Source organism: Tupaia chinensis, unplaced genomic scaffold (genome assembly GCF_000334495.1).
Source record: "Tupaia chinensis unplaced genomic scaffold, TupChi_1.0 Scaffold000492_1, whole genome shotgun sequence".
Classification (NCBI taxonomy): Eukaryota; Metazoa; Chordata; class Mammalia; order Scandentia; family Tupaiidae; genus Tupaia; species Tupaia belangeri.
This window is the reverse complement of record NW_006160004.1, coordinates 1583436-1593918: the sequence shown is the minus strand read 5'-3', so window position 1 is coordinate 1593918 and position 10483 is coordinate 1583436. Positions and strand designations below refer to the sequence as shown.

Genomic DNA, 10483 nt, shown 5'->3' with positions numbered 1-10483 from the left:
AAGAGCGGGATGATGTGTAGTGAGGAAGTACATCCAAGGTAAAATGGGTCCACAGACTGTTCACTGCAGCCCTGACGAAGGGTTGAGATAGCCTGTAGGGTATGTAACAAATCAGAGCTAAACAAGGCTTCTCGAGGCCACTCTGGTTTGAAACAGCTCTTGAGCCAAGTTGGTCAGTCAAGCTGCAAATGTACCTTCACAAGCTAGTGACCTGCAAGGTCCACTAACCTGTTCAGCAATATCATCTTGGCCAATTTGTTTTCCCTTTCTTTTATGGTAAGATACTTTATTGAAGTATAATTTATATGCAATGAGATATACAAATTCTAAGCATATATTGCTCTGTAGCTCCTTATATAGGGTTCTTGGGTACTCGACCCCAAGATCGAGACAGAAAACTTTCCAACACTTTAGAAAGTTTCCCTTTTCTTTCCTGTTGAATACCCTCTGCCCCTGCACTCAATGGAGATGACTGCAGTGGTTTTACCTGCTTTTGAACTTCATCCAGATGTAATCCATTATACAGTATGCATGCATTGATTATTTTTTTAAGAGCTTTTTGCTATAGGGCATGTGCGCTCGTCAGACAGACAGAGAGAGACAGAGAGATAGAAAGCGAGAAATCACCTCCTCCCCAGGGGGGGATGACCACGCCGCAATCCCTTCTCCTCCATTCTCCTCTTGGGATCTTGGGCATGCACGCACACGCGCCCGGCGTGAGTTTAAGCCACCGGATCTGGGACATGAACCGTGGTCGACTACGTGGGAGTCCAGTGGCATAGCCATTACGCTAACTGCTGGTTCCTGCATGCATTGATTTTTATAGTTATCCACGTTATAGCATTTACCATTACTGTGTTCTTTTTCATTGTGAGTTATTTTCATTATATACATATACCAATATGTATTTATTCATTTTTCTGTTGATGAGCTTTGGGGTTGTTTACAGTTTGGGGTTATATTAATGTGTGGATTAGTGTGGACATTCATGGATGCAGTTTGCTCTCTAAGGTAGAGCTATCGTAACTAGTACATCGATGCTATGCCCAGAATTGGGGCCTCTCAAATCTGCAAGAAATCTCATATGTTGAAACTCCCAATTAGATGGTATTTGGATGGTTGGAGATGGGACCAGGTATTAGGGAGATAATTAGGTTTAAATTAGATCATGAAGGTCAGGCCCTCATGATAAGAGTGGTGTCCCTATACGTAACAGCAGAGAGCTTGCTTCCTCTTTCTGTCTCTACCGTATGAAGATACAGTGAGAATACAACGAGAAGCCAGAGAAAATCCCCTACCAGCGACTGAATCAGCCAGCACCTTGACTCTGGACTTTCCAGCCTCCAGAACTATGAGAAGTGATGTGTATTCTGTTTAGTCAGCCTGAGCTGACTAAGACACCATGGCAGCTGCTCAGTCCATGTTTGTTCTCTCGATGTTGTTTAATCTATTTAAAGAGACAATGCCAGCATCAAATGAAAACCTGGAGGGAAAAAATATGAAATGAAAAGATGTTTAAACATAATGTTGGTCCAGCTGCTGCCATGGTTAAGGTTGCCCAGTCCTACACGGCTGACCTTGTGATTTAAGTCCCAAACCTTGTGGCTTGAGAAACATGAGTATATTAGCATGCATGCTTAAAATTCCAGAAGGAGAGGGACCAACGTATGGCATAATGATTATGTCCCTAGACTCCCACTTAGTTGACCGCGCTTCCAGTCCTGGACCCGATGGCTTAAAATTCATGCTGGGTGCATGTGCGCACGTGTCCAAAGTCCCAAGTGGAAAATGGAGGAGAAGGGATTGTAGCTTGGCCATCCCCTCTGGGGGATGATTTCTTTCTTTCTGTCTCTCTGTTTCTCTAGAAAATGCACACACCCTATAGCAAAGACTCTCAAAAAAAAAAAATCCAAAAGGAGGGAGGAATGGAGAAGAAGATAGTGTGACATAACTGCCCCCATGGGGGGCTTTCTCTTTCTTAAGCAAACAAAGTGCATGCACTCTCTAGCAAATGAAAAAAAAAGTGTTTTTTGTTGTTGATAATTTAGTTTTATTTTTCAAGTCATGTTGTCTTTATTGTAGTTTATTCAAGACAGTATGACACAGGGGTCACTCAGAGAGAAAACTACTCAGGTAGTGAAAATATCCAGAAGACCCTGAGGCTGTAGAGTGGGCTCAATGTAAATATAAGTTAGTTGCATGACTGCCTCACGGTAGAATGGGGTTAATATGCCTCAAGAGGTCTAGAAGACATGGGTGGGAACTGCTTAGACAGTGTTTGGTACACATGGGTGCTTAGTAAATGCTTATTAGATCAAATGCTTGCTGTAAAATGTCACTCAAGTTCACCAGGCAATCTCTCCCACACTCCATAAGACTCTAAGGTTGCTTTCCGAAATCCTAAAGGATATAGAAAGATTATATCTAATTTCTTCCTGCTACCTAGTAACCTGTGCTAGAACGTCAGGACGCCCCCATAGAATTCAATGAGGAGAACAGAAAACTAGGGCTTGTAACCATTAATGTCCAGTGTCCCAAAAGTAAGTTCACAGTGGTTAGGTTTCATCTCTCCTGTGCTGGTCTAGGTTATTTGGACCAAATCTTACACTGAAGGTCATTTTAAAAGCCCAAATACACAAAATTCAAAATATATTTTTTAAAGAAGTAAGAAGACTATAAAGATAATTTTATAGTATTATCAACTGGACTATGGAGAAATGAATATTCACTTTGTAAGCTAAATAATGTGATAGAATATATAAAAGAACAATAAATTTTAAAATGTAAAAAGAAAAGAATGTCTTGGTTAAATGTGAATGAAAAGGGAGAACTTCAAAATAAATATGAAGGAAAAAGGAGAACTTCAAAAAATAAGCATGCCAGGAAACCATATTAGTTCCAAGGGTATTTATTAACTCCCAGATTAGAGCCTGAGAGTCACACAGGAGACCTTCCTCACAATAGAACTAGGAACCCAACTCTGTTCAGATTCGGCACTAGCCACAAAGGAACAGCTCGTGTTGAGCTGTTTTGAGTTGACTGTGTCATTTCAGAATTTTCAGGACTTGAGCTTTCTTTAAAGATGGCTTCAGAGTAGTGATGACTCAGGCCCCTAGCTGAAGCAAGCACAGGTCTTTTCTGGAGAAAGCACGCTCCTGACCTTGAGCTGTTTCCTCATCATAGTTTCAGGTACAGTGTTCAGCTTGCAGCCAGTCAGGCAAGTTGCTTCTTAAACTGAAGCCAGTAAACCAGTTTGCAAAGACTTCAGCCTTCTTAACATGATCAGACATAGACTGTTAACTATCTTGATGATCATGATTAGAAAGTAAAATCAGACTTCAGGATATGTACAGGAAACAGAAAATTATAAAATGTAACATAACACTTTCACTAAAAGAACCACATAGGGACTAGCAGATGGCTTAATATTTATATCACTGGACTCCCAGGTAATTGACTGTGATTTGAGTCCTGGACCCAGCAGCTTAAAACTCATGCTGGGCATGTATGTATGCATGCCAAGATCCCAAGAGGATAATGATAATGATAATGAAGGAGAAGGGATTGTGGTGTGGCCATCCTCCCTGGGGGTGGGGTGGGGTGGTGATTTCTCACTTTCTGTCTGTGTTTCTCTCTCTCTGACAAGCACACACACCCTATAACAGAAGTCTCTAAAACAAAAACAAAAAAAGAACCAAATTTTTTCATTTTTTCCCCAAATAGAAATTCTAGAATTAAAAAAAGTACTACAACAACAAAAACTCAATGAACAGGTTTGACAGCAGATTAGACACAACTGAATATATAATTAGTGAACTGGAGTAAAGTTAGAAAGAGCTGAACATAGTGTAGCAATGAGGAACAAAAGAGGTATAAATGAAAAAGAAAGGATAAGTGATATTGAGGAAACAGAACGATAAGGTCTAACACCTACAGACAGAGAAGAGGAAAATTAATTCTCAGAAACATTTAGGTGTTTTAAAACGTTTAGTCTCCAGCTGGATGATTAATAAGAAAAGCAGAAATAGCTTAATTGTTAAGACAGATCTGGGTTGGCTCCATAGCCTAATGTTTGGGGAAGACAGCTCCCTCATGCCCAACTGTGGTTCAAATCCTGGCCCCAGTGACTTGAAAAATGGCAGGCACATGTACGTTCATGCCAAAAATCCTAACAGGATGGAGAAATGAAGGAAAAGCAATTGCAGTGTAACCACGTTGTAGTGTGGGATCCAACTCCCTTAACCACTAAACCATAGAGTACTTAATCAAATGGTTTTTCAGTTTTTGTTTTGTTTCATTTAAATTTTGCCAGAGGGCTTGTGTGCTCATCTGAATAAGAGAGAGAGAAAGTACCCTCCTTGGGGGATGGTCATGCTGCAATCCCTCCTCCTCTATTTTTCCCTCTTTTGGGGACTTTGGGCACACAGTGCATATATGCCAGCATGTTTCTCAAGCCTCTAGAGTCAAAACTTGAACTACACAGCCAGCCATTTGGGATCCAGCCACCTAAACTTCTGTGCCATGGGCTGGCCCCAAATAGCTTTTAAACATAGGAAAATATGCCAACTCAGTCACCTTAGTGAAAGAAGAAGCAACTAAAACAATACTATGATAACAATTTTTTCAACAACAGATGAGCATAGATCAAAAAGTTGTGTAATACCATGTGGTTGAGAAGAATGTGGGAAAATAGGCAAATTTCATATGCCACTAGTGGAGATGTATGGTGATAGAACTTCTCTGGAGAAAATCTGCTAAAATTTATAATTAGTGGGACCAGCAAATGGTGTAACAGTTACATCGCTGGAGTCCCACATGGCCAACCACTTGAGTCTTGGACCTGGTGGCTTGAAACTCAAGCTGGGTGTGTGTGCGTGCGTGCCCAAAATCCCAAGAGGAGAATGGTGTTGACAAATGGGAAGGAAGATTTAATATTAAGGTATCAGTGCTACCCAAAGTGTTCTACAGATCTAGTGGAATCTTTGTCAAAATCCCAATGGCATTTTTTGTGGGAATATAAAAATCCATCCTAAAATTCATGTATAATCTCAAGTGACTCTGAATAACTGAAGCAATCTTTAGAAAGAATAGCAAAACTTAAGGGCTATAGCTCCTGATTTCAAACCTTATTACAAAGCTACAGTGATAAAGAGTATGATACTGGCATGAATATAGATGTATCAACCAATGGAATAGAATAGAGAGCCCAGAAAGAACCCCTCATATATATGGCCAAATGATCTTTGACAAGGGTGCCAAGAACATTCAATGAACATTCAATGGAGAAAGGACAGTCTTTTCAACAAATCGTTCTGAGAAAACTGGATATCCTGATGCAAAAGAAGGAAGTTGGATCCTTGCCTAACCCAATAGAAAAAAGTTAACTCAAAATGGATTAAATATCTAAATGTAAGACCTAAAACTACAAACTTCCTAAAAGAAAATGTAAAGGAAAATCTTTAGGGCATTGGACTTGGCAATGATTTCTTCATTATGATGCCAAAAGGACAAGCAGTAGAAACAAAAATAGGTAAATGGGGCAGTATCAAACTTTAAAACTTTTGTGTATCAAAGGATACAATCAACAGAATGAAAAGTCAACCTATGGGAAGGAAGAAAATATTAGTTAATACCTAGAATATATAAAGAATTCGTACAACTCAACAATTTTAAAAGTGCACAAAGGACTTGAATATGCTTTTCTACAAAAAATTATATATACATGAACAATAAGAATGTGTGAAAATATGGTAAAGATCACGAGATAAATGCAAATTAAATCAAACTATAAGATATTATTTCAAATCCATTAAGACTGCTACTAAAAATAATAATAATAATAATAATGTGTAGGCGAGAAAGTATTGAAATTGGAATCCTTGTACTACTGATGGGATTGTAAAATGGTGCAGCCTCTATGAAAACAGTATAGTGGTTCTCCCAAAAACTAAAAATATAATTACCATATGACCCAGAAATCCCACTTCTGAGTATGCATCCAAAAGAATTATTACGGAGTAAAGCAAGTCAGGCTATGAAGGAGAAACATTGTATGTCTCCACTTAACATAAATTGACTGTCCCCACTCTGATAGAAACTGAAAGAGTGGGAGGCATAAAAGCATTGGAAATAGTTATGGGCACTGGAGACAATGTGGAAGGAAGGTGGGAAGGGGAAAATTGTAGAGAAGGAAATTAGGGAGAAAAATAGAGAGGTAAGACATTTGTGGGACGCAGAAATGGTTTATTACCTGTAGATGATAATGTGTATAGTATTCTCAACTGGACTGGCAGGAGGTGTATTTCATGTTGGGTAAATTCTCTCTACAAGCTAAAGGATATATAGTGATTGTATAAAAAGAACTAAAATTTTTAAATTAAAAAGAAGAATTGAAAGCAGGATCTTGAAGACATATTTTCACAACCACATTCACAGCAAAATTATTCACAATAGCCAAGAGATGGAGGCAACTCAAGTGTCCATGAATAAATGAAGGGGTAAATAAAATGTGTATATGTATATAGTGGAATATCATCAGTCCTTAAAAGGAAAGAAATTCTGACACATGCTACAGCATGGATCAACCTTGAGGACTTATGATAAATGAAATAAGCCAGTCACAAAAACAGACAAAAAGTACTATGTAGTCCCACTTATGTGAAATATCTATAATATTCAAATTCATAGGAGCAGAAAGTAGAATGTTGATTCCCAGGCCTTGCTGGGAGGAAAAAATAAGAGAATCTTTTTTTTTTTAGAGTGATTTTTACTATAGGGTGCATGAGAGACAGAAGACAAGAAATCACCCCTCATAGGGGATGGCCATGCAGCAATCCCTTCTCCATTCTCCTCTCAGGATCTTGGGCACATACGCACACATGCCCAGTGTGAGTTTTAAACTGCCAGGTCTGGGACTCAAATCGTGGTCACTTACATGGGAGTCCAGCCATTATGCCATCTCCTAATCCCAGGAGTCATTGTTTAATGGTTTCCAGGTTTTAGTTTTGCAGGATGAAGTTCTGGAGATCAGTAATGTGGATTTTCTTAACTTTACTGACCTGGACATTTAAATATGGTTAAGACATAAATATTATTCATATTTACCACAGTTTTTAAAAATTTCACTTATTTCATAAAAGAGATAAGTACCAAGCACACTCATGAGGGTCTCATGCTGCAATCCCCCTGCATCCTTCCCAGCCAGCCAGAATCACCAGCTGGGGTGTGTACCTGATGTGCACAGATCTACCTCAGATCCAAACCTGGGGCCTCCTATGTAGCTGGATGCTGTGCAACAGTCCCCCACTGCCCACACCACTGTGGCTGAGCCTTTAACACAGGTTTTAAAAAATGATTAAAACAAACTCAGAGAGAGATGAAAGCTGTCCTTCAATATCAGGTGAGCTAAAGACAGAGGTAAGATTCCTGGTAGGTGTATTAGTTGAAAGAACTTGTTGGGAGGGGCCAGAAGGTGTAATAGTGGTTAAGGTGCTGGACTCCCACATGATCAACTGCAGTTTGAGTCCCAGACCCAGCAGGTTGGAACTCACACTGGGCACATGTACATTGTGCCCAAATCCCAAGAGGAGTATGGAGAAGAAGGGATTGCTACTTGGCCTTCCCATTCTAGGGGGTGATTTCTCATTTTCTGTTTCTCTGGTAAATGCATAAGCCCTATAGCAAAAATGTCAAAAAAAAAAAAAAAGAAAGAAAAGAAAAGAAAGAAAGAAAGAAAGAAAAAAGAGTAAATTAAAAAAAGTACTTGTTAGGAATATCTGGAGAATAGCTCATTGGTGGTGTTATAGGTAAACTCAAAGTGGCATCCAAACAAATATGCCATGCTCTGGCTCACCCTTAGGGATGATTCCTTACTGTGGAAACTCCTGACTTCTTAGCCTTCTGATTTCAAGTGAACTGGGAGAAAAAAGCCTTGCTGTCCATAGAATGTGTGCCTTAGGAGCTTCTTAGAAGTAAAGAGGAAGTGAAGGGAGAATAGTGGCTAAGCCTCCCTGGTAACAGCCTGCAAGCAGGCAAGTGTCCACAGGGAGGTGAGGCTGGAGCTTTTGGGCTTCCTGAGAAGAGTAAGCTGATTGGACTACAGGGAGCCAGCAGGACTCTGGGGCAGGACTGGAGCTCTTGCAGACCCTGCATCCCTGGAACTCTCTTTATCTGCTGAAGAACCAACTGTCCTTGAAGTGCTGCACACCCTTGGCAGCCTGAGGCCACTGTAACTCTAATGGGCTAAAAGTGCTGTCACCACCTGGTGTGTATTTGGAATGAGGTTGTATGAAGAAAGAGGGTTGTTCCTGTTTGTGGTCAGAAAGTCTTGGAACCCACAGGAGTAGGCAGCTGGGGTAATGGGAGTGGCCCTGGATTAGGGGCTGTGGCAGTACAGTAACTCCACTGAGCTCTGTGGCTACAGAGCTGACAAAGAATTACTAAAGTTCCTATGGAAGCAAAGTAAAAGTTCATAAGTACAGAATGGATGGAGAGGAGAAAACTTACGGTGGCTGTAAAAGCTCTGATGCCATGTACATCAAATTGATATCTCCTAATGGTCACAAATTTATTGTAAAAAGAGAATATGCACTAACATCAGGAACAATAAAAGCCATGCTGAATGGCCCAGGTCAGTTTTCTGAGAACAAAACCAGTGAGGTCAGTTTTAGAGAGATTCCTTCACATGTGCTATCAAAAGTATGCCTACAAGGTTCGCTATACTAACAGCTCCACCGAGATTCCTCAATTCCCAGTTGCACCTGAAATTGTACTGGAACTGCTGATGGCTGCAAACTTCCTAGATTGTTAAATAAAATAAGTGATCATAAACTTAACTTTTTTCAGTATTTAATACCTGTAGTCCAGTTAGTTTTTTTTTTTTTTTCATATTTAGTATGTTGCCTGTATGCAGTTGAACTATAAATTTTTTTGGAGAGGTTTTTGCTGTAGGGTGTGTGTGCTTGTCAGAAAGACAGAGACAGACAGAAAGCGAGAAATCACCTCCCAGCGGGGGATGGCCATGCTGCATTCCCTTCTCCTCCATTCTGCTCTAGGGATCTTGGGCACACATGCCTCACCCAGCGTGAGTTTTAGCCACCAGGTCCAGGACTTGAATCGTGGTTGACTATGGGAGTCCAGTGACATAGCCATTACACCAACTGCTGGTCCCAAGAACTATAAAATTTTATTGCAAAGCATATTCTGTTTCTTTGCATATCAATCAGAGTTGAATTTGTTCACTATATCAACAAATTAAGGACAATTTAACAAACTGAGAAATAAACAAGTATGCCAAAATAATAAAAATAGTCTTCAGGGAAGCCTTCATATGCCTGCCTGACTCCTACGCAGACCTGTGACCATAGCCAGGGGCCAGGACATTGTCCATGCCTCGTTTTCCTAGAGTTAATTAGTCATCCCAGCAGTAAAGGAGCAAGCGGAAGTGAGGCACTGAGTTGGACTTTGCAAACATCAATCGGCAGCCTGACTATTCTGGAAGAAACAGAGAGTGGCCTGGAGACAGTGAACATCAACTAGGCAAAGTCAAATCCTGCTGGGATTCTGCTTTGACATTGAACACCTAGGCTGTGTTTGTCTTCTTGTGAGACATAAATAGGGTGCTGTGGGTCTACATCGTTAAGGGACAGTTGCTTCCCTTCAGAGAATGTCCTGCTGGCTTCTCCAGTCAGGCTGCTCTGACATCTAGTCAATCCTGGTGCAGATCAGACCCCACCCCCACAGTGGCTTTGGAGCTTTGGATCCCACCATGCACCTGTCCACCGCCCCACATGCTTACTGGGCCCACATCTGCCCCACCCACACACCTGCCCACCCAGTTGCCCCTCTAACATGCTCAGTCCCGTATCTGCCATTCGTTTGACCTGACAAGCAGACCTGACAAGCAGTGCTTTTTCCTGGCCCGCCTCTGCCCCGCCTGCTCACTTCCCAGCCTAGCCATAGCCTGCCAGCCCTGAGGGTGTGTCTCTGTTCGAGCTGGTTAGTTCCCAGGGAACTGTCACCAAGGGCCAGGCAGGCTGGAGTCCAGTCTGGAAGATGCGACCTCTGGCTACTGGTGAGTGTGACTCCTGCTTCAGGAGAAGGGGAGGGGGACTCAGGTAGGAGGAGGGAAGTGAGACCCATGGGGAGGAGTCTATACACTGAGCCTGAGGGTGGGAACTTGTGCAGCTGGTCTTCTCTTAGACTCTGGATCTGGAATGCGGGAGCAAAGCCAGAAGGGGGCAGGTGGACTACCAGTTTTCTCCAGCTCACCCTGGCTGTTCTCCCCACCTGGGGTACACGGAGGGGAGCATGCAGTGAGTCAGTGAGTGTCCCATTTTACCTGGAAGGCAGGCTGTTTTGTGAGTACAGGCAGAGCATTCCCTGGGGCAGGAAGTACCTAGGATGAGACCATAGTAGCTGCTGGGAGTCGGGGAAGCATCTTGGGCCTCCATCCCACAAGCTCCTCTGACTGTAGGCGGGGTGG

The 10483-nt window shown here is 41.7% G+C and overlaps 1 protein-coding gene and 1 pseudogene across 4 annotated transcripts in view; both read left to right on the top strand.

Moving 5' to 3' along the window:
* The window catches only part of FAM3B (FAM3 metabolism regulating signaling molecule B), an 82350-nt gene that overhangs the window by 5270 nt on the left and 66597 nt on the right, over positions 1 to 10483 (top strand). Inside the window, exon 1 of one of the 4 annotated variants that reach the window (XM_027774902.1) lies at positions 9964 to 10072. The exons of 2 other annotated variants lie outside the window; for them this stretch is intronic. In XM_027774902.1, coding sequence (XP_027630703.1) covers positions 10054 to 10072 — 19 coding nt within the window. In that variant the 5' untranslated portion in view covers positions 9964 to 10053. Of the gene's footprint in view, positions 1 to 9963; positions 10073 to 10483 lie in introns of those variants that run through there. One more of the 4 variants, XM_027774903.1, reaches the window with a different exon arrangement.
* On the top strand, positions 8482 to 8809 carry LOC102490935 (elongin-C pseudogene; annotated as a pseudogene).